This window comes from Herpailurus yagouaroundi, unplaced genomic scaffold, assembly GCF_014898765.1.
Source record: "Herpailurus yagouaroundi ecotype Mexico unplaced genomic scaffold, PumYag 250, whole genome shotgun sequence".
Taxonomy (NCBI): domain Eukaryota; kingdom Metazoa; phylum Chordata; class Mammalia; order Carnivora; family Felidae; genus Herpailurus; species Herpailurus yagouaroundi.
Window position 1 is genome coordinate 22025249 of NW_024412467.1, and position 24473 is coordinate 22049721.

The 24473-nt window shown below is 40.0% G+C and overlaps 2 protein-coding genes across 7 annotated transcripts in view; one reads left to right on the forward strand and one right to left on the reverse strand.

Annotated features, from left to right (window-relative positions):
- The window catches only part of LOC121020601 (uncharacterized protein C6orf201 homolog), a 25984-nt gene extending 17713 nt beyond the window's left edge, over nucleotides 1-8271 (reverse strand). Inside the window, exons 1-2 of the mRNA XM_040460685.1 lie at nucleotides 7973-8271; nucleotides 3689-3887 (exon numbers count right to left, since the gene is read on the reverse strand). Coding sequence (XP_040316619.1) covers nucleotides 3689-3887; nucleotides 7973-8165 — 392 coding nt within the window. The 5' untranslated portion in view covers nucleotides 8166-8271. The remainder of the gene's footprint in view (nucleotides 1-3688; nucleotides 3888-7972) is intronic.
- A 70-nt stretch (nucleotides 8272-8341) lies between these two features.
- Nucleotides 8342-24473, forward strand: part of FAM217A (family with sequence similarity 217 member A) — a 29877-nt gene continuing 13745 nt past the window's right edge. Inside the window, exons 1-8 of one of the 6 annotated variants that reach the window (XM_040460588.1) lie at nucleotides 8342-8677; nucleotides 10270-10533; nucleotides 14867-14992; nucleotides 16493-16580; nucleotides 18465-18549; nucleotides 18710-18723; nucleotides 19432-19499; nucleotides 21893-23082. In XM_040460588.1, the coding sequence (XP_040316522.1) occupies nucleotides 10469-10533; nucleotides 14867-14992; nucleotides 16493-16580; nucleotides 18465-18549; nucleotides 18710-18723; nucleotides 19432-19499; nucleotides 21893-23082 (1636 nt within the window). In that variant the 5' untranslated portion in view covers nucleotides 8342-8677; nucleotides 10270-10468. Of the gene's footprint in view, nucleotides 8678-10269; nucleotides 10534-14757; nucleotides 14993-16492; nucleotides 16581-18464; nucleotides 18550-18709; nucleotides 18724-19431; nucleotides 19500-21892; nucleotides 23435-24473 lie in introns of those variants that run through there. The other 5 variants (XM_040460583.1, XM_040460586.1, XM_040460584.1 and 2 more) reach the window with 5 other exon arrangements.

Sequence of the window (24473 nt, forward strand, 5' to 3'; positions counted from 1 at the left end):
TTTTTTTTTTTTTTTTTTTTTTTTTGAGACAGAGAGCATGAGCAGGGGAGGGACAGAGAGAGAGGGAGACACAGAATCCGAAGCAGGCTCCAGGCTCTGAGCTGTCAGCACAGAGCCCAACACGGGGCTCGAACTCACAAACCGTGAGATCATGACCTGAGCTGAAGTCAGATGCTCAACCTACTGAGCCACCCAGGCACCCTGAAAAGCAAATCATTTTAGAAAGTGATCACCAATAAGATAATGAGCAGATTTCTCAGCGGAAACCTTGCAGTCCAGAAGGCAGTAGGATACATTTAAAGCACTGAAAGGAAAAGAAAAAAAAATGTCAACTAATAACTCTACATTTGGCAAAACTGCCCTTCAAAAATGAGGGAGAAATTTAAGACCTTCCAATGCAAAACCTGGGCATTCATTACTTCTAGATCTGCCCTACAAGCAATACTAAACAGCATCCAAGTTGAAATGAAAGGGAGCTAGATAGTAATTCAAAGCCACGTAAAAATATAAAGTTCTCCAGTAAAGGTAAATATATGCACAAATATAAAAATAGTACTCTGATATTTGGGTTTGCAACTCCACTTTTTATTTTCATAGGATTTATTTGCTTGTTTATTCATTTGTTTTTATCTATTTTAGCATGAGCAGGGGAGAGAGGCAGAGAGAGAGAGAGAGAGAGAGAGAGACAGAATCTCAAGCATGCTCCACGCTCAGTGCAGAGCCTGATGTGGAGCTAGATCTCACAACCCTGGAATCATGACCTGAGCCAAAATCAAGAGTCAGATGCTTAACTGACTGAGCCACCCAGGAGCCCATATTTTCTATAGGATTTAAAAGACAAATGCATAAGATGTAATTATAAATCTATGTTCATGGGTATGCAATATGTAAAGATTTAGTTTGTGACATCAGTAACAGGGGCAGAGCTCTAAAGGAGTTTTCTTATGCAATTGAAGTTGAGTTGGTAACAATTTAAGATAGATTGTCACAACTTTAGGATGTTATATATAATCCCCATGGTAACCACAAAGAAAATATCCATAGAAGATACACAAAAAGAAATGAAAAGAGAATCAAAATGTGTTGGTACAAGAAATCAACCAAACACAAAAGAGAGCAGTTATGGAGAAAATGAGGGAAAATATATAAAACATACAGAAAACAACATGGCAAAAGTAAGTGCTTCCCTATTAGTAATTACTTCAAATGCAAATGGGTTAAATGCTCCAAAAAACATGGACTGATAGAATAGATAATAAAACCAGTCAGGATTCAATTCAATTATATACTGCCTACAAGAGTCTCACTTTAGATCTAGGGACATGCTTGGGTTAGAAATGAAAGGATGAAAAAAATACTCCATGCAAATAGTAAGCAAAAGAGAACAGGGATGGCTATATGCATTTAAAAAAAAAAAAAAAAAGGAGACTAGAAAACTCTTACAATAGATAAAGACATAATGTAATGGTAAAAGGGCCAAATGAGGCAAGAAGGTAGAACAATTATAAACGTGTATTAACATTTTATAAACACACCAAATATTAGAGCTCCAATATATAATCTTATGATTCCATTACAAACCAATGGAATAGAATAGAAAACTCAGAATAAACTTTTTCATGACTTTATTTTTAATGATGAAATGATTTTTGACAAAGGTGCCAAGACCATTCAATAGGGAAAAGATGATCTTTTCAATAAATGCTGGGTGTTTTGTTTGGATAAAACAAAATGTAGCATATACATACAATGGAATATTATTCGGCCTTCAGAAGCAAGGAACTTCTGACACACAACATGATGAACTTTGAGGACATCATGCTCAGTGAAATAAGCCAGACACAAAAGGACAAATATTGTATGGTTTTACTGAGTTGAGGTATCTAGATTAGGCAAATCCATAGAGACAAAAGTAAAAATAGTGTTTGTCAGGAATTGGAGAGACGAGGAAATAGGAGTTAGTGTTTAATGGGTGCAGAGTTTCAGTCTAGGAAGATGAAAATGTTCTGGAAATATGGATGGTGTGATGGCTGCACAGCAGTGTAGAGGTGCTTAAAGCCACTGAACTGTACACTTTAAAAATGGGGGAAATAGAACATTTTACATACATTCTACCATGATAAAAATATTTTTAAAACAATATAATTCACCATATTAATAGAAAAGATAAATATGATCAAGTCAGTGGATATAGTGAAAGCATTTGACAAAATTCAATATCCATTATGACAAAAACTAAGCAAACCAACAACAGTAGTGAACTTCTTCCAACTGATAAAAGTAACCTGCAAAAACCAATAGCCAACAAAATACTGAATTATTTTTTCCTGACATTAAGAACAATGAAAAGATGCCTGCTTTTACCAGTCCTAGTTTTTAAGAAAGGCAAATAAATGTTTGTAGAAGAAAATATGAATAAATATGTCATTTCTTATGTTCTGACAATCTGGCTATATTTTTCAGAAACCAAACAAACTAGGATGTAAAGTAAAATATATTAGTTCACATCAAGACATTATGGCCTGAAATTGAGGTGTATAAACTGTTGTTATCTTTCTTTATAGGCCTCCAAAGTATGGTCAAATAATCTTAACTTGAGTAATCAGGAATCATCACTTAAAATAGCTTCTATCCTTAATCTGAACACAAGTTTAGTGCCTTGTATTGTTCAAGAAGAAAATACCATCATTCTAATTCTTTTATAACATATCTTTGCCTTCATTGAAAATGGATTTTTAAATCCAATTGTCAAGTTATGCCACTGAGGACATTGGGGGGAAAATGTAGACAAGGAAATTCTTTCCAAGTGGGAGCTTCCAGTACAGGTAAAATTCATGAGCTGGAAATCTCTCCCTGTCTGTTACCTTCAAAGCAGAGAGAACTCTGTCTTTATAGAAAATTATATATTCTCCTGTCAGCCTGGCAACAACATTTTTTGAATACCTACTAAGTGCTACATGTAGAAATCACTTATTAGGTATTGTATAGCAATACATGCAGCAATACTGAAGAAACAAATCTGGAAACATCCTCTGTCTGGCATTATCAGGGAAGGAAGTGTACCAACAAAGATAATTTTCCAAGGAAACCAAAGCTTATAACTTTAAGTGCCAGAATCCAACCAATTCTACATCCCCACTGTTACTACCGGTCTGAGACCTACCATCCCTCTCCGCTTCCCCCCTGGTACCCCTAGGGGCCAGGGAGGTTTCAGATGAGATTGTATTGCCCTTATTTTTAAGACCCTGAAACGGCTCCCATTTCTGTCAGCGTAAAACCTGCACACTATACAGATAACGCTAAGGTTCCACTATTTATACTTTTGTATCCTAGGCCACTAGTCATGCTAGGGGTGGGCTGGTGCTTCCTGACTCATGCAGCATAAAAACCCCATAGCTCTGTAGTCGAGTCCCTCACCCAAGAATGCCAGCCCAGCCCGGCTAGATGTCTGCCTACTAACGTGAAATGCAATGGCCCATGGGAGACCCACACACCTCCTGTCTCCGTGAGTTCTCTCTCTCTCAGAATTTTGTCTCCATGAGTTTTGTCTCTGAGAAAATGGGGCTTATATGCTTTTATACATAGCAATGCTTGTTTTCATGCTCATCATACATCTCAAAGAGCACATTAAGACATTTTTTGGCTAAGGCATGAAGAGTTTGTGATCACACTAAAAGTAGATGCCTACCTGACAACTATGGTTGACATTGGAGGTTCCTCAAGGCTTTTATTCCACAATTGACATTTCTTCCACCCACGATTTGCATTGTTGATGCATTTTCTTCTCCACAGGGGCATGCTACTTGGATTGGGAGTCAGATTAATCTCTTTTGGAAACTGATGTCTTGCTAAGATCCTTTCTAAGCCAGAGAATTCAGAATTCTGACCTAGTAATAGAATTAACATTCATACGATTCAGTGTTCCTTTCCATCTTTGCATAGCGAGAGTAACACGGCATTAGTTTGAGAAAGAATATTTATACCATTTAATAATTGCTATTGAGCTCTGCCATTCCTTCACTGCAAAAGTATACTTGAGCGACATTCAGACCTTAGTCTGGTCCTAGACATCTAATAGATGCACAACAAATAAATAAATGAATGAACAAACCAATGTGCTGATACCACCACAAATATTGAAGTTTGTTTAAGTAATTTCTGTGTGATTCTCAAATTAATGGCAATTTACTGTTCCATTATTTCGATCTTCGGAGAGATTAACCATACCCTGTATTTACATCACATCCACTACTTCACGTTGCCCTTGTTTGGCCCCTAACCAAATCTCTCGTCTGCGGTGGGACAAAGAGCTTGTGCCAGAATATAATTCAGTATACTGCTTCCGTCATCAAAACAGTCCTGCTACCAAAAGAAAGGAAGAGAGGGAAGGAGGGAGGGAGGAGGCAAGGAGGGAGAGAGGGAGGGAAAGAAAGGAAGTCAGTAGAACTGCATGGTGGATTTGGTGACATACCACCATACATACACTGTAGTGTAAGCTTCTCTCTTTGCCAACTGGTAACAAGTTGAGAACCAAAACCAGTTTGCCAGCTACACTGTGAGTGGCTCTGCAATGCAGCTGGGTGTATTAGAAAATAAGAGTGCTGTGATCAACCTAATGCAAGAAGAGAAACTGAGCCCCAGTGATTCAGGGTGACCCTGCATAGAAATTAGTTCCCAACTCAGCCAGCCTCTGTTGTTTCTCGGACTGAACCACTGATGGTCCATCCCAGACAGGGTAATTGGCACAGACTCCAAAGAACCAAGAATTGACTCAAGAGGCCATCTCTTGGCAATCTAAATGATGTAATGATTAATAGATCAATCTTTAGAGGACTGCAAATCATTCCAAGTGAGTAAAAAACAGGAATCTGGGGCTCCTGCCCAGTGGTCTCGGGCCTGGCCCAGACAGCATTCACATACTGCTCCTAGAAGCAGTTTTAGCTCAGGATCCCATGGCGGGCGGGGGCAGGGATGCCGCACTCAGAAGCCCTTACACTCTAATGATAGGAATAGCATGGTTTGCTTTGGTTGTCAGAATTTGGAAGCTAATTTATTTGTTTATATTTTTTTACTGTTTATTTATGTTAAAGAGAGACAGAGAGTGAGCAGGGGAGGGGCAAAGAGAGAAGGAGACACAGAATCCAAAGCAGGCTCTAGACTCTGAGAGCTGTTAGCACAAAGCCTGATGCAGGACTTGAACCCATGAAGTGTGAGATCATGACCTGAGCCGAAGTCAGAGGCTCAACCAACTGAGCCACCCAGGCACTCCTGGAAGCAAAATGTAGTATTTGACTGAAATAATAAACCCAATTCAGGTATTTGATGACATCCAGCTAAAAATAATTTTTGCCTTAAATGAATTGTTTTTTATTGTCTTGTGTACACATACTTTGGAATTCTAAACTGCCTCAAAAGTAAGTAATCAAGGATGAATTAGAAAGGATAACATTTAACAAATATAACAACTTCTCATATTCTCCAGCATAAAATTTATATTTAGCACTGCACACCAAAATAAGATAAAAACTCAGAACTCACTTTGAATATTTAAGTCTTACTGCCAGCCTTATCTGAAATTATAAGCAAATTTCCTGGTTTTGAAAGAAAGCACAGAAAGTATAGTTATGCCTCCAGAAATTATTGGAAATAAAATGATATTGATTATAAATTTATAGATGAAAATTAGATATATTGGACTGTGAGCTGCTTTGAATGGTTTTTGATTTCTTATTTTTTTTGAGAGAGAGAGAGAGAGAGAGAGAGAGAGAGAGAGAGAGAGAGGCAGGTGGGGCAGAGGGAGAGGGAGAGAATCTCAAACAGGCTCCATGCCCAACACAGAGCCCAATGCAGGGCTCAATCCCACAGCTGTAAGATCATGACCTGAGCTGAAATCGAGAGTCAGATGCTTAACTGACTGAGCCACCCAGATGCCCCAATTTCTTATTTTAATGTGTGGAATGCAGTACATGTTAGATGGGTGGATGGTTTGAAGAATGGATGGATGAGTTTGTAATCACAATACAAATCAGCATAGATAATGTATATAAACCAGTACACAAGCCAATGTGTGTGTGTACCAGACGCAGTAGAAAATAGGTAACTTAAAACTGGAGGCTCTAAAATGACTTGTTGCTTTTACACCTCAGAATTGTCTTTAAGGCACACACAAAAGTCTCCAGCTGGCACATGAACAGGACATACACACACACACACAGACACACACACATGCACGCACGTGTGCCTCTTCTAGAGCTGCCCCGTTCATCTCCTCCCGGAGCCCACTCCTTCTGTGGAATCCACTCTTCCTGCTTTCCCTGCCCCTCACTGCATCCAACTAAGCAACCTCCCAAAGTATCTGTGGGGAAAAGCCATGAATTAACCAAGAGAGGTAGCTTCTTAAGCATTAAAAACAATATACAAAAGCTTCAAACTTCCTCCCGTTTCCTACTTTTTGGTTTGGTACCAGTCATTGAGAAAACTGGTCTGGAGAATGTATTAAACAGAATATGACCAGGAAACCTATGAGATCTGCTTGTAATTTTACCCAAACATGATGGCTGAAGAGCAACAGAATGGTCACAGGGAAAACCATGACAAAAAAGAAAATTATTTTCTACTTATTCTTTGCCAAGTTCAACTCATTTAATAAGCCAGTAACATACATTTTAAATTTCGGCAAAGACTTTCAAATTATCTTCAAAAAAGCCTGAATCAATAGCATTCTAATAATGATTATGAGGGCATTAATTTCCCCACATGTTCACCAGTATTGATCTTTTAAAACTTGACCAGTCTGATGGCCTAAAAAAATATTGCCTTGATTTATCTTTTACTTCCTTGACTACCAGAGTGTTTGAACAGCGTTCATGCTTATTGATAATTTGTATTTCATCTTGTGAATTGTCTGTGTATATTTATCTACTCTAGGAGGTTGCTTTTATTTTCCTTGATTATTTTTATGTAATCTTTAGTGTAATCTGGAAATTGGGATCAGTTCACAATACTGTGCATTCAGGGACTTGGGACTAACCAGAATATAAATGGACAAATTTGCCATTAAACCTTCCTCCCCAGGACTGTGTCTTAAGCACTGTGGCAACTGCTATTTTCCTTTCTAAATTCATGGACACAAGTGGCTACCAGCTACCTTTGTCTTTCACTGAAGCAGGAACAAACACTTCAGGAGGCAGGCCCCACCCAATTCTACGAATCAGTCCAGTTATAAACAGCTCTGAGAGAATTCCAGGACTGGGGGCTGCTCCAAACTCCAGAAAGGGAGGGGCATTTATAATCCTTGGTGGCAGGGTGGGGCGGGAGGGAGAGGGAATATCCGGCTTCTCTGTGGGGTGGAACAGTAGGAGGAAGGCACACCAGGAAATAGAGCAAAGGAATAAGCTTCGAAGCCTGACCTTCAACTTGGACATTCCCTTACTCATCTTCAAATCAAATCTGAACCTGTAAATTTAGAGATTATTTCCCACTTAATCCACTTTCCATCATCCCAGAGGTAGACTTTGCCTGAAGAACAGTGACAGACCTCACTTGGTTCATAAAAGACCAGTCCAATAAACGAAAGGGAAGAAGGGAGCTCAGAGAGCATGGACCCCCAGAGCATAATCAGCATGCCAAGGACTGACCACACCTGCCATATAAAGAGTCAGTTCTTAGTCATGGTAAAAGCAGAGGCAGGGGGTGGCTGGGTGGCTCAGTCAGTTATGAGACCAACTCAATTTCGGTTCAGGTCATCATTTCACAGTTTGTGAGTTTGAGCCCCTCATCAGGCTCTGTGCTGATGTGTAGAGCCAGTTTGGGATTCCCTCTTTCCCTCTCTCTCTGTGCTCCTCCCCTGCTTGCTCTCTCTCTCAAAATAAATAAAAATATTTAATAAATAAATAAAAGTAGAGGCAGTTTTACACCAAGACGAAGTATATGCTTACTAAACAGAGTTCACGCCCATCCTCTGCCCACATACAATTTTGTTTGTCCTCTTCCCTCTTGTAGAAGTAGAGTGTCTCCATCATATGATTTGGCAGCAGTTTGTGAAGGTTAGACAGGGTCTCAAAGGTGTGACACAGAACCTCAGGTTGGGCATAGTTTTTCTGTGTCTTGGGTTTGTCAAGGAGGGGAAGTTTCAGTACAGTGTGGTTGTTCTTGGCTGTCCCCATGATGACCCACTGAGTTACAGAGAAGAAAAAATAAGGAATCAGAAGGGTAGAGTGCCCCACAGTTGTTCTTTCTCCCCGCTTTCCTCCATCTCGGAGAAGGTATCACAGAATCTATTTTCTGGTCTCAGATCACTTAGCATTCTGAGAGTCACAATGGCCCAGATCTTAGCCTGGAACCCTGAATGCTCATCCTATCTTCAAACCAGAGGAAATCAGCCTGTCAAAAAGATCTTGCCAACCCTTATGGGGATTTCAGGCAGAAACTCATTTCCTGTCTGAACGTGGACAACAGCTGAGGCAAACAGAGTACTTTCCTAAAGGCAAGAGGGGAAGCCAACACATCCAGTGTTGATTTTCCATCTGGCACTTCATGGAGGCCTGTGTGTACATAATTGAGACTCCGCAGACCTACTAGGCCCCAAGGGAAAGCGATTACCTCCATACAGTCCTCAAGCTGAACTGAGCGAAGAGCTTCATTGTCCACAACTGAGGAAATGTCCAGATTAACACAGGTAGGAGGCCAACCTGCTTCTTATTCTCTTATCTGAACAGAGTCAACCAAATGCTCCATTCTAGCTTTACTGGCAGAAGCCAGTCCTCACTGTGGACCCAGAGCAGAAGTACTAAATGATCTTGACCCACCATAGCTGATAGCATAGCCCTGAGCAAGGTAGAAGGTGTCAAGAACTCCTCCCAGGTTTGAGGCCAAAATGCAAACAGGGTTGTTCTAGCTACTCCTTAACCTCAGCATGCTTCGCCACCTGAGCCAGGGTCACCACTTTGCTGTATCCCATGAACTGGCTGGTAACCGCACTGCAAAGTGATCAGAAATGAGGAGATCCATGTGAGCCAAGCACGCTACGAGCCAGCTGGTAGTGCTTGCCAGTTTCTTACCAAACTTCAAAGCCCTTGGTCAGGACCACAGTAGCATCATGGTTATATCATGTCATACATTAGTGCCCAGAGCAGAAGATACAAAATTTTATTTCTGAACTTTCAAATTAATTTTTAATTTGCAAACTTAAAGAGTAAGGCTTTAAAAAAAAACAAAAGGGTTTACTTTGAATATATTTAAAATATGTTAGAGAATCAGAATCACTTGAATATAATGTGATTCTCATGATTTCATGGGTGTTTTTGGAGACAGAAGGGAGCTTGTGGAAGTGAGGGGGGTACGATATTTTGATAGGTGGAGACTTCTTTCTTCCAAGCAAACTTGAATATGTTACACTAAATATTATTTTATATAAATAGAAAAGAACAAACCATGTTTTAAGCTATTCTACAGGCCAAGGAAGTGATATATTGCATGTAAGTTGATATATATATATATAATATATATATATATATTATATATATATTAGTGTTACAATACCATTGACTATATGTCATATATATATATATATATATATTAGTATTACAATACCCTTGACTATATTCCCTGTACTATACCTTTCATCCCCACCATATGTTCTTAATCATTGCTCTAAATAGCAACTGATGGAATGTTTCCAGTTATTTGGCTTATTTACCTTGGAAGAAATCAGAAGTAGGCCACGGGATTATATTTTATTTTTAAATAAACTCTCTGATGGATAAATGTCTTCTGCAATGGATAAGACTGCTTCAAGGAATCCATCTCATTCACTCTATGTGTGGTGCAGTGGAAAGAATACCATTCAGGACCAGGGTCAGCAGTCGGAGGCTGGTGCCCCACTGCTGTTGACTAGCTGTGTGATCTTGATCTCAGCCAGCCAGGTCTCACCCTACAGAACTAATGTCCTCTGATGAAACATCCTTCTAGTTTGTATCTTGTTTTGAATTTGGCTTATTTCCAATTCTGTTCTTCCATGGCCAAAAAATCTACATTTCCAAAACCACATTTGTAATATATGATTATTTTCTCAAAAGAAAGATGAGAGAGAATGTTCCTAAGCCAGTGCTCTCTTTCTTTCTTATTGTGACAATGAGTTGCTATGAAGGGCCAGCCGTGCCTCTCAGGTAGTAGCAATGTATTATTAACTAAATTGATCCCACAGCACAGCACCTGCAGGACGCTGCGTTGTTTTTCTAGTTAGGCTGATCTCTTCTTCATGACTTTTAGGTAAACGGCAATTCCTTTTTTTGTTCCAAAGAGGGCTATTGTGTCTCCCGAACACCTTCCCCTTCCCCTCTGCCATGGTGGATGTGACAAGATCAGCTGGCTTCCAGAAGGCAAAATATTCAGTAATGTTCAAAGGGAAAAGATCATCTCCAAGTTTCTTAAAGAAAGCGTTCTAAAGAGAGTGTTCCGTTCAAAGCAAATGAGGTGGGAGGGCTCCGGCTACCAGAATGAGGACCTAAGCGACAACTTTCCTGGCACCAGAAAGTAAGTCCTGCTCCGGAAACTTAAACATTCAAAGTACATTTGGGATACAAGGCTAAGAGCATAGGCATCTGAAGGACAGGAAGCCATAAAGCTATGCAAACTGCAGAAATCTAGTCTTGCAGGAAAATCTAAATATAGGTAGACATATATGACTGAGAATTTATTCAACAGTATGGGCTGCAACATATACAGGTGTAGAAGGTACGTGCTTAGCTTTTGGAAATATATCCCTATGGATCACTATCACATTTGTTCTAAGAATAAATAGGTCCTAAACAAGCTTTTTTATGTTTTTGCAACAAAATGGTGGTCTCCCACATAAGGGAGCAAAGTGTTCAAGGTTAATTTTTAAAAGAGAAATGCAACTTCTAACCAAAAAAATATTTTTATACATTATTTCCTAAAAAGGAATTAGACAAATCCAAGAAAGTTAGGACATTTAAGGTAAATGCTCACAGAAATGGAGTCCTAAGTTGGGGTGAATATAATTGGCTATGGCTGAAACAGAAAGCAGGAGCTGGGAAAGCAGGAGAAAAGGAGAAGCAAAGGACTAGTTATCTAAATCATACACTAAATACAAATTGCCCAGAATTGAATTGAAATGTTTCCCACTGAATAGCCTCTTATGTACTTGGGAACAAAAATGCATATTACTAATTAGAAAATATGGCCTCGACTTTCTGAAAATATTTACATAATTACACTGAACAAAATTCCACTGCAGTAAATAACCAGCTATGACATTGACCATACAGCAGGGAAGAATAAAGGGAAGTGGAGGCAAATACATGAGCAATGTAAAAATATGAAAGGTCTTGAAAGAGGTGAATGGAAATAGAAGGGTTTCCCTGAAGAATCATTAGAAGCTAAGCAGTGTTGTCACTGACATCTCTTTACATAACTCTGGACGACAAAAAGGAATGTATGTTAAAGGGCTTTCCAAAATAGTTTTCTGTTGGTCAAAATTGTCACGTTTGTCATAGTAGGAGAAACTGACTTGATCAGCAAGCCATGCTTACCTGCCAAGTGATTGGCCCAAGACGTTCCTTCTTTCCACCAATTCAGACCACCTCCACTGCAATGAATGTAAGAGCTTGTTAAATGCCATGAGACATAGAACATCTCCCTTACCTTCCTTCACTGGATTAGCTAAAGAAGTGTTAAAGTAAGGCAAGTCTGATGCTGCCACTAAAATCTGAATTCCCGGAGTGGCCTTGGGATGGCCTATAAGGAAAGTGCACTATGTTGGGCTAAGGAGTGATGTTAGAGCTGCGTCAGAGCTACTATGGAAAACAATCCCCTGTCCAACGAATCATCTTGCTCTCAAGGCAGGACTAGAGCCAAACCAGACTGAAGGGTTTGGAGAGGGTGTGATTCTCTTAGCTGTTTCCCTTAGATTTCACACTGGCACATCATTTCACACTTTTTCTCTTGTCTCCTCGCCACCTAGACTGGGGCTCCCACATAGATAGTGTCCAGGGACTTTGCTGTCACTATAGTTATAAACCTGTAGTACTAAAAACTATCAATTCAACAAGTGATTGGGGGGGGGGGGCTTGATTTTTTTTTTAATTTCAAACCATTAAAAAAAACCCCAGAGAAAGGGGGGAAGAGTCAAATTGATAAGAAGGTTTTTAGGAATATGTCCTGTCAAGAAAAAAAAAAAAAGAATCGTAGAGGATGTATTTAAGGATGACAAATCTGAGGGAGCTTAAGGGATTGGGAAGCAATTCATGTTCTGAAACAAAAGGAAAACACAGAAACAAACATAAACCAAGGAAGACAGGAGATGTGTGAGCTAGAAAAGTGACGTGCATGCCCACGTGCACATATACACACATCATTTTTGTCTTCTATCCCGACAGCAGAAAAAAAAATTTCCCAGCTAAATATGTTTGTAGAAAGTATCATCTGGGAGTATCTGGACTTAAATATTTACCCAATTCACTATTTTTAAAATAATTGTAAGTTGGGAAAACAATATTTAAGGCCCAGGTTACCAATTTATAAAATAGGAATAACTATTCCCATCGTGTTATTAAAAGTATTAAATTGGTTAATCTATATAATCTATATAAAATGTTCAGCCTTATGCCTGCCACATGGGAACCCTATCCTAGCAAGTGTTATTTCTAGCAAATGTTATTTGTGGAGTAATTAAATTGATTCAAATATTTATTGCATGCCTACTATATGCCAGGGACCAGGCCAGATAGAATGAGTCCAGGCCTTGTCTTTAAGGCATTGAAAAGATAGTGACTGAGATATGAATGAAATGAAGAATTAGAATGTAACAGTGAGTAGGGAATTGTAAGCAAATCAGAATAACCCAAATGAAGAATCTTGGAAGAGGTAGCAATTTATTCTTCCTGAGGGGCTAAGGAAGATCATTTGTGAACTAGATTTATATGGATAGGACTTAACTAGGCAGGTTAAAGGGGGAGGAGAAAAAAAAGGAGGAACTATTAAAGAAAAAGAAAAATGATGTATGTCCTGGCAGAAAGAGAGTGTTTAAGAAAACTGCAAAATGTCTGAGGTGTTGGACATGCAGGCACCAGGAGTGATAAGCAGATACTTAAAGCCTGGCTACAGAATTTGGACCTCATTCTTTGGGATTAGGAAGGCATTAGAGCAGGTCTATGTTTTATATCAGCAGTATGGAAAACAGTCTGGAGGACATAGCCTAAGAGGGAGACTTCCAAGGAGGCCAATGTGAAATTCATTCTCTTATATTTATTGTCCTTCTATGTGCTAGGCACAGTTTTAAAGTGATAGGGTAGATCAGTGAACTAGACAGTCAAGGCCTCCACCCTCACAGAGCTTTATACTCCAATGGGAAGAGACAGGCAATAGAAAAGCACACAAGATTAACAAGACTGTGAGGCATACAGTGAAAGAATAAAAATAGGGTCTTATGAAAGAGTAAAGTGGGTGGGAAGGCTTCTTGAAAGCCAAGCCAGGAAAGGCCTTTCTGAGAGGAAAATGGACATGCAGAAGAAGGAGACAGACACCTCTGGGCAGGGGGTGGAGGTGGGAGTTCCAAGAGCTGACAAACCCTTGAAATTCTGTTGGACATCTGGTTTATATGTGCATTTTCTGGGAAGACTCTCAAAGGAGCATGACATCTCTTCCCCCCAAATGTTAAGAACCAGTGCATTTAGATGCTTAATGAAACATTTTGGTGTTCGAATCTATAGTTGGATGTTCAACCCAACAGAATGCAATAGTATCATCAGCAAATGATTGCAAAAATGTCTTTCTCAAATGTCAATGCTTTCTTATAAAGAATATTGCTGATTTCTTTAAACATTCTTTACTTATACACATATATCTTTATATATTATTATATGTTACTTATACATATATATCTTTAAATATTCATTTACTCATACACATATATCAGCCATAAATATGTAAATATTCACTTACATATTTACTTGTTATACATGTATATACACAATACTGCACATATAATAATATATCCATATCATATATATGCATACACGCTCCTTCCTCTTCCACCCCACACATTGATTTCATGGAACTGAAGTAAGAGATATACATTTGGAGGGCCAAACTGGTCTTCTATCATCTAAATTTATCCTAGATAGAAAAAAAAAAATCAGCTTCTGTTCTTCTGTTGTAAGACCAATGACTGATCTGGAACCACCAGAGGTGGGCTTGCTCTCAGCGGGGATACCTTCCTTCTTCCATTTTAATTAAATTTACATATTATAAGCATGGATAGAACTGTACATATATCCGTGCACATACGTACATTTAGCCAGCCCGACCCCCTGGCTTCATTCGAACAGGTGCCAGGGACCTGCGGAGATCTCTTAGCTCGCGGTCAGGGTCAGGGCCAGGGCCCAGGAAGGCCCGAGAAGTCCCTGCGGCCGTGACCTCCGCCCTTGCGGAGCCTCGGAGCGGCCCCTCCACCTGCGATGGCTGAGTGCGCCTGTCCGCCCGCGAGGAGGAGCGGAGGGGCTCAGGGGCCCGGGCTCAAGGCACTGCCCTGGCGGCGCGGCTCGCCCCGAGGGGCTGGAGGCCTGGCGACCCCCAGAAGGCTCCGGGTCCAGGCGGCCCCCGACCGGCCCGCGGCCCCGGAATACCGGTGGCCCCGGTGGAACGCGGCGCCGTCGCGAGCGCCCCCGCTCGATGGTAGTTGCCGGGCGACCGGGCCGCTGGGGAGGCCCGCGGAGCCGCAGCCCCAGCCCAGGCTGGCCTCGCTGGGCCCAGCCTGGGCCCCTGCGCCCCGCAGGCCGTCCAGCGCCGAGGGGGGCGCGCTCGCGGCCAGCCGCCGTCCGCTGCCCCCCCTGTCCTCCCGCTGCAGGAAGGCCGAGTCCGAGGGGGCGCCCGTCAAGCTGTTCGCCCCGCACGCGGAGGGACCCGGGCCTCGGGGCAGCAGCGCCTTCGGGGACGACACCGACGACGACACGTGGGCCTGCGGGGCCATGGGGTAAGAGGCCGCGGCCCGGGGCGCCCCCGCGAGCCCCACCTGCTGTCACCTGCTCCGTGCCCCGGACCGAGCCACCCCCGGCCCGGGAAGGAAGGGTCAGGAGGGGTAGGTCACTACGGGGCTTTGTGCCTCCCACCTGCACCTCTCTCCCTGCTTTCCTGTCCTGAGGCTTCTTTCGCCGACGCTTTGTCACAAAGGCCTCCTTGTCTCTTGGCCCCTCCCCCAGGTGCGGTAGCCTTTTCCAGGCACCCCAGGCCCTACTCCGTGGCACACACTTGGGGGGTCCCCAGGCTGTGCCATCTATTCAGCAAACTCCTTCCTCCTCCTTCATTGTTCCATCCCAGGGCCTGGCATAGAGCAGGTGGATCAATACCTGAATTGTACTCTTCTATTTCTTCAGGATCTGCCTCTCCTTCTAGGAGACAATAAATTGTAAATGATTAAGAAATATACTGATTACTGCGGTGGCTTTAATTTGTGATTCCACATAGTCATACATTAACCCAGTGATTGTCTTGTCTGTTATCTTCTCTGATACTTCTACCTTATACAGTAGTGGGCTTAGAAACCATGATAGTTGGACATGGAAAATAGTGTTTGGTCCTTTGGGCCTTCTAGTGTCCCCAAAACATGCATGGGGGGCTATAAGGTTCATCTGGCTTTCAAATGGAGCACCTGTTTTGCCTAATGAAAAGCCAAAGAGTTCCTGGCCCTGTTTTATGAGTTCCAGATAATTGATGTATTTTTTCTAATTTGTTTTTTTTAATTTTTGTAATGTTAATTTATTTTTGAAAGAGAGTGACAGAGCAGGAGTGGGGGAGGGGCAGAGAGAGGGAGACCCAGAATCTGAAACAGGCTCTAGGTTCTGAGCTGTCAGCACAGAGCCCAACAGGGCTCACAAACTCACAAACTGTGAGATCATGACCTGAGTCAAAATAGGACACTCAACGGACTGAGCCACCAAAGTGCCCCTCTAATTTGTATTTTTAAAGTGTTTATTTATTTTGAGAGAGAGTGAGAGAGAGAGTGCAAGTGAGAGAGGGGCAGAGAGGAGGCGAGAGAGAATCTCAAGCCGACTCTGAGCTGTCAGCACTGAGCCTGACACTGGGCTCAATCCCACTAACTGTGGGATCACAACCTGAGCTGAAATCAAGAGTCAGATGCTTAACCAACTAAGCCACGCAATTGCGCCTCTAATTTGTATTTTATCTTTCTATCTGATATGTTTCCTTTCTCACTTAAGACCTTAATTTCCTAATCTTCTGTCAGTTAGATTTTAGAATTTGCTTTGTCTGTGCTTTTTTTTTTTCGTCTGGCTTGCACCTTATTTCTGGTTGATTTCCTATTGTTACCTCTTCTCTGTCCTCATAGTTCCTTTGTCCTCCATTCTAAACATTTTTGTAACCTCCTTTAGATGAGGAGCCAAAGCACAAGCTTTGAAAAAAAAAAATCACTGTTATACCTTACCCATCTATTGTGCCTGTCCCACAACCTGTGTAGGATTTTAAGGAAACAGAGATGCAAAATGGGAAGAAGAAATGGAGAGAACAATGGCACCACCCCGCGTGCATCCAGCATCTCGAAGGAGGTACGGCCTGTGGCAGTGACCTGAGGGTTAGGCAGCTGCTTTGCTAAGACAGAGCTCCTGCTGAGTCTTCCTGCTGAGACCCCTGCTGCTTTGTCATTGTGAGCGGTTTGTGTGGGATGTTCCTCTTGGGAACTTGCACTAATAGCAAAGGGAAAATTGTTATTTCTCTTAATGAAGGAGAAATTCACCAGCTTCCCTCCAAACCTCAAAACGCTTCCTGTTGCAATTGGACTTCGTGAAAGATGCCACCTCGATCCATCAGGCCGTGCTCACCTTGTAAAATCTTCTCACACATAACTTTGTGAAAAGTGTTGGTAAGGCAGGTGGGATATCAAAGAGCCTAATCGTTCCCAACCTGTAAGGAGTTTGCAATCCCGCTGATGTCGTGTGGAGTTAATAGCTTTCCTTACCAGTTGACAAATTGGGTTATATTAATCTCTTATTTAATAAATTTATTTATTTTTGAGAGAGAGAGAGAGTGCAAGCATGAGCATGGGAGGGACAGAGAAAGAGGGAGACAGAGGATCCAAAGCAGGCTCCACATTGTCAGCCCAGAGCACATCCCAGGGCTCTAACTCACCAGCCCTGAGATCATGACCTGAGCCAAAATCAAGAGTCCCATGCTTAAGCCACTGAGCCACGCAGGTGCTCCTATATTAATAGTATTGGATGACCTCAGCCACAGTTAACAGCTTCCCTTTAAGGTGTCACTGTAAGGATGTTTCTCTCACGTGTTCTCTTGTGCATTAGTGGACCAGGATCACAGAGCTGAAAGAAGCCTGATAATCTGTCAGGGAGGTTTTAAAAATACAAATAACTGAGCCTTACCTTCATCCTACTGAGTCAGAACTTGTGGTAATTTTTTTTCAAGTATTAGTTTTAAAAAGGTCCCCAGGTGATTCTCAGGAGACTAGACCTAATTACATGTTATCTCAGGGAGCAGGGAATTAACCTCCAGAGAAAGATAATCTGCAGGCTACCTTCCCAATGTTCAACTACCTTTCCTGTCAGGAGATAATTTTCTTGTGGGCCAGTTAAATCCTCAGACTGTATTTAAACTTATTCTCCCAGTTCCTCTTTTAGTTTTGTGATGACACCTAATGTTTTATTTGTGTATTGCTTGGAGTTTAATTATCAAAGGGTTTTCTTATTTTGAGATAGGAAATAACTGAGTTTGCTCCTAAAAAATTACTAAAAAAAATAAATAAATAAATTCCACCTCCTCATTTTGCCTATTCCAAGATAAATTGTTACAATCCTCTCCTACACACACCCCACATTCCACCACCCCCCCACCCCCGGCATAGCACAATGTCTGGAACATAAAATATTCAGTACATATTAATATCTTCCCCTATTCATTTCTTGACTTGCTTTTGAATACTTCCTGAGTGTTTTTTCAATATCTGGAGTCTAGAATGATTGGTGGGTTGGTCAGTGTTGAGTACGATGTGAAGATAGAGAATTTTTTTTGGTCGATGGAAAGATTTTATAGGATATCAGATCCCATGTTCGGATACAGAAAATTTGGCCAATGTGCCATGGTGCACCAGGGACACACAGAACTGGATATTTTATTGTATTTTTAAAATCAGTTTTGAAAACCTGTGTGTCATTATTTTTAACAAAATAGGAATGAAGCCATAAATCATTATAAAAGCCTTTCTATTTCCTAATAGGTGTCATCAAGTTGTTAACAGTTTGATAAGAGAACACTACCTGCTTCTCAAAAATGCTGATAGTGTCCTTATAGGAGGGACAACGGGTCAAGAAACTTTTGTGCTTTTTGTCAGACTTTATCTACAGACATGAAAAATTATGTACTTGAGCTTTTATTAAAGTGTTCTTAACATTGTTTTTATCCTAAAACAAATATTGTTTTAGAACTTGTGTCACTGGAATTTGGATTCAGAAATACCTGCTCCTGAAAATAAAAATCTCCCACCTGGAAAGGATAGTGCAACAGGTGGTAAGAAATCCTAGATGTGTGTATTTATACTTATAAACATTAAAAATTTATATTCATATTTGTAATACAAATAGCCACTTATATTAAAGGGGGTTTGTTTTTAATGCAACCAGTTTTATGTAACTATTAATTGTCATTTTTTCCATACACATTCTTTCAGGTTCAATTAACAAGGTAAGGATAAATGTTTGGTTTTAAATAATTCACAAAACATTATTTTAAAATTACATGTATGCTCATTAAAAAATTTCTTTCTTTAAAAATATCAATTTCATTTCTGTAGAGTTCTTCAAACAAGTCAAAGCCTTTTCTGTTCTATAGGGCTGCAAACTGGTCATTAAATTAATATTTTATTATGTATTTTTCAATATAATAATACCATAAATGGAAATTAACATTGCCAAAAGAGAAGTAGTTTCAGCCCTTGAGATTTATTGAAGCAATTGAAATGGTTCATTTCAACTAAGTAGTTGAAGTAGTGAAGAAATTAATCTTTCATTTACTTTTTTTGATCAAGATATAAAACACTTAACTATTAGTAAATCTTAATGATATTCAAGGCTTATTAGTTAACACTGTTTAGCTGGTACTTGCAACAGATTATACCAGTTCCTGCTGAAGTCAGTAAAAACAAATGATTCTTGGTTAGAACAAGAATTATACAGTCTTAGAACAAGAGCAGGGAACAGAGATGTCTTGCGTTTAAAAGTCTTCTGCTGCTTTATAGAACCATTTGGAAATTTCAATAGAGCAACTGATGCTAGAACTTAATTTGTCAGAGCATGCTCACAAAAGAACACAGGTGGGATTTTATTCATCATACTCAAGTATTTTTTTAAATGTTTTTTTTTTAAATGTTGTCCATGGTTTTTCTGTTATCAGAATAGTAAGCAAGGGATGTTTCAGTTATGGAGTTATCCTCTTAACGAAGGAAGTACCATGGAGAACAGGTGAGAGAATATTTATTTTTATAAACCCATAAATTAGTGAAATATATTTAAATACAATGAGTTAACTATTCACCTTAGACACTAGGAAGAAAAACAACCTGAAGAAAAAGTATTGCATATAAATATGGGGGAATTATAGGAATCCTAAACTAGGAAGTGGCTGGCTTACACTACAGAGATCATCAGTGTATGGGCAATTAAGAATTTCTGTGCCCTTAAGTGAGAGTTTATATGGATAGAGTTTGGGCTTCTCATCGAAGGGAAAATAAACTGTAATAGGAAAATAATAGTCCATGGGGCAAGAATGATTTCCATCCCTTATGTATAAGGTACTGGTGTCAGCATTCCTACTTTACAGATGAGAACACTGAGTCAGGGCGACAAGATATGTAACTTGCCCAAAGTCATACAATGAATGGAATGGTAGAAACAGGATGTAAGAAGAGCTTGGTTCATGCTCATTAGCACTACAGTGTATCACTTCTCAGACTTTACTTATTTTTTGGTTCTTAAACTTAAGCATGCATCAGAACCAGCTAGAATGCTTCTTACAAACACAGGGTACTACTATGTGGAGAAGATTACATTTATTGAACCCTGGGTCACTTTTACACACAGTGTGCTGTTTCATGGAGATCCTGAGTTCTGTTCCTCAGTTTTGTGCCCAGTTTTGACAGTGGGTGTGGCTCACTTGATAGCAGTCTCCCAGAGGACTTTACCTCTGTGAGACTCAGGATGAAACTCCCCTAAGCTGAAATTCAAGGTGTGAATCCAAGAAATGCTAAAGGGACCCTAGTGACTAATGCCCTAAGGGAATGTCGGTGCTGAGGGGGATAGAAAGGCTACTTTTACTAGAAGGAACTCAGCTGGGAACAAGGATTTCAAGGTAAGAGGTCAAATGAAATGAATTGAATTGTATCACACTAACACAGAGCAAACATAAACTGAGTCAGTAGAGGGCAGTGGGTAAGATTACAAACATCCGGTCCCACCACTCTGGCTCTACCACTTACCACATGTATGACCTTAACCACTCTGCCTTGGCTTCCTTACCCATAAAAGGTAAACAGTAAAAGTGCTTGTCTCCTGGGGACTAAGCAGAACAATGTGTTTGATAGGTATTTGCTATTTATACTGGGAAAGCCTAAGATGTTGCAGAGTTAGAAGCCCAGGATCAATGAAATAGTTTATTACTGAGATTTTTCTCTTCAATATGCCATCAAGAAGAGAATAAAAGTAATATTTTTTATTTAGGGTTTAACATTTTGCAAAGTATGTTCATGTAATTGGCTTCTCAGACCACCTCAAGGTCGGTATTGTCCTTACCATTCTGATCACTGGTGGCAAAGGGATTCAAACCTAGGTCCCCACTCCCAGATTCCATGCTCTTTTCACTAAACAACGTGGATTGTGTCTGTCATCAATTGTAGATTTCAGGAGACTTTCCTGTGGTTTTATAAAGGCAAGTTGGTATAACTAATATTTAGCTAAAGAAATAAATTTTTACTCTTTTCTGTAGAAATAGAAGTATTTTTCAAAATCCTTCAAGAATACTTTGCTGTCTTTAATATAAACTGGCATTAAAAGAAGCAAGAAGATAATGAGACTTTACATGTCGATTAATGCTTCAACTCTTTCAATGTCAGTACTTCTAGTAAGCTTTAAAAAAATGAACTATTTTAAACTCAGTGTTCCATGGCCTGGCTCTTATGCAGTTTTCATTCTAATATAATACCTAGAATCATTAGTCATAAAATAAAAGAGCACTTCCAGGTGAAAATTACAATGGGATAATTTTTTTTTTTTTACCTGTATGGTTCCTTTCTTTCTTTCTTTTTTTTTTTTTTTTTAAACTATGGGATAGTTTTTGATGAACATTGTTTTGTTTCCTTTTATATGGGCATAATTTTTTTTAGACCACAATGGCTAATGTAGAAGGCTTTATTGAGTAACCTAATTACATTCTTTGAGCTTCCTTTTATCTAATCCTGGGTCATAAACATGTCAATGCAATTTCAGTTTGAGTTGGATAGCCCCCTTCTCAGACATCATCAGTGCAGATACAATCTATTCATAAGTAAATAGATGTAATTAGCCACTTTCAACCCAGTGGCCATTCATAGACACAGCCATTTGTGGGTATAACGATCTAGTTTCCTGTGAATGCACACAGGGATATCCAGTTAATATTCTAATCTATACGTTTAAAAATGTATATAGTTTTATGTACTTGAGCATATTTGGAAGTTAACATCTGTCAGTTACAGATAGATACACATAGGCCATTGGAAACTAAACATTAACCAGTCTTTGATAATTTTACTTTTTAATTATTTTAATAGCATTTTAATTCCAGTCAACAAACCATTCATTAACTAAATCATTTTTTAAAGGGATTTCAGAAAATCTTCCGTGGAAACTGGCTTTAATGTAACCAATAATCCCATAAGGCTCTTTACTCTGAACCACTCACTTGTAACAAGTGCTTCAGTTGAGAAGCAAGTTGGTTCTTACCCTGGACTGCAGATACCATCGGTTCTCTGCTGGCCCTATGCTGATGGAGACTTTTTGAAGGACAGAAATGAGCCTTATATTAATTTATGTTCGACTATAGAAAACAATAGTGGTGAAACTTTACCTGCTTTAAATTGGAACTTGAAATATGGAAACAGCAGTGTGGAAGAAAACTTAACAGATGAAAGTGATTTATCAGAAAATGAAAAAGCAAATGATAGTTTGCTCAGCTACTTTAAAAAGATGGACCTGAACTTAAAGCCAGAAACAATAGTAAACGTTGAGGAATCTTTCACAGAGGAACCAAGTGAAGTATTTCCATATCCTGATTTTCTCCCTTCTCCTTTCAATACCCTAGACTTGCACAAATTAGCCCTTTCAAAATCTGAAAATTGGAAAGTGACAGTAGAACCTCCAGAAAGCTCTGTTGAACGTCTGATAACTCGTTTACTAGAAATGGAAAGATTGCAACACGTGACTATCCAAAAAGAGAGGCCCAGACTACAAACTACTTTCTGTACTCTGGCAGCTACTGAACGACCCTCTTCCTCCAAAGCTATACCCAAAGTGAGACAGCCCAAACTTTCAGACCCTTTGAGTCTTCAGACGACTTGTGTAGATAAAAGTCGTGAAAAAAGAAAAAGCAATTCTGGATCTTGCAAGCTTGAACAAAATGCTTCAAAATGGAATTGGAGCAATGCTGGCAAATATAAATGGAATTCTAGACCAACATCTCTAAAAAGTTCATCCACCACCAAACAATTGGTTGCAACTTGTGATGACTTTAGGAATCTCAAAAGCTCCATTTTAAATCCATGCCAAGAACTCGCAACCAAGCCTACTTCTTCCCAAACAACTCAATCATTGGTTAAAATGGTCTCAACAAGATGTCTGCCACCGAAGTCTCCAATACCAGTCTCATCTATACCTCTGTCTTTCCCCAAAAATCAGAGAGAAGAAATTAAGGTACCAAGGACCAAAAAGAAACTTTATCAAAAAAACATAGCACTGAACAGACCATTCTATATTCAGAAGCTAAACTGTTTATCACCTTCCTTTACAGCTAAGGGTAAGTGTTCACCTATTGACCAAAAATAACTTTTCTTTCATACATCTCAATGTGAGCAAATCTGTTTCCAAGAAGCTTGGCTAAAACGTGGTTCATCATTCCGAGATACAAGTATTACACACATGCATGAGTAACTTGATGTGATGTGGAGTGGAATTTGTAAAAATCATTGCTGAGAATGTGTAAATATAAATTCAAGGGCTTCCATACTGACATATTTGGCAATCTTTTGCATGTTATGTTTCAAAGGAATGTTTCACTTAGTAAACTGTTCTTTTCAAAAGAATATTCTCTTTTGTTGTGATGGCTTCCTAGTGTAATTCCATCATCAATGAATGCTATAATCAACTTATTGCTGGTATATTTTGTGTTCTATTATAGTTTGAAGAGTGTAGTTACCTCTTTTTAGTTCTTCCCACTCTGGTTCCTTTTTCCTTTCCTTTACTGCCTCTACAAATCTCCTTTGTCTATCATTTTGACCAATCTTTTGAGTATTTGCTTGGCCATTAAAAGCTAAAATACTTGCTATTTTGTTAAGTTAATATGTGAGAGCCCCTGGGTCCTCCTGTGAAACTTAAAAAATGTTCCTTTCCCAGGTCCTTGATCATATACATGAAAGCAAGATCAGTTCCCTTGGAGACTAACTATAGTTGTAGATATGAAACAACCCTCTTCCACTCAGACTAAGTAGTTTTTTTTTTTTTTTTAAATTTTTTTTTTTCAACGTTTATTTATTTTTGGGATAGAGAGAGACAGAGCATGAACGGGGGAGGGGCAGAGAGAGAGGGAGACACAGAATTGGAAACAGGCTCCAGGCTCTGAGCCATCAGCCCAGAGCCCGACGCGGGGCTCAAACTCAGGGACCGCGAGATCGTGACCTGGCTGAAGTCGGACGCTTAACCGACTGCGCCACCCAGGCGCCCCTCAGACTAAGTAGTTTTAAAATCTCAAAGGTAAAATGAGAAAAGGTTGCTGTCCACAAGAGCAGCCAAAATCTGTTAGTGGAACTTTTCCCCAAAGTTCTTTGTTGCTGGAAGTCTTAACCCTGGTTAGTTGAAACTCAAACAGCTGAAGTTTCTTATTTAAAAAAGTGTGTGGGGATTGGAGGCAGGGGGAACTATGTAATGGACACAGCTTACTGCACCTAAGAATCAGGGAAACAAAAAAGCTGAGTCCTGGGTTCTACCACAGGTGCACAGACACAGACTCTTTTGAGAGTGGGGCCAGGGAACCTGCCTGGTAAACTTCCCAGGTGATTTTAATGCAGGTGGTTCTTGGATCCCAGTTTGAAAAACCTGAAGGAAAAACTTGATGCAAAATGCTCAGGGTTGGTTGGTGGGGATCATGTGCTTTGGTTTTCAGTTGATGGTGAATTCAAATGAGTTTTTCTT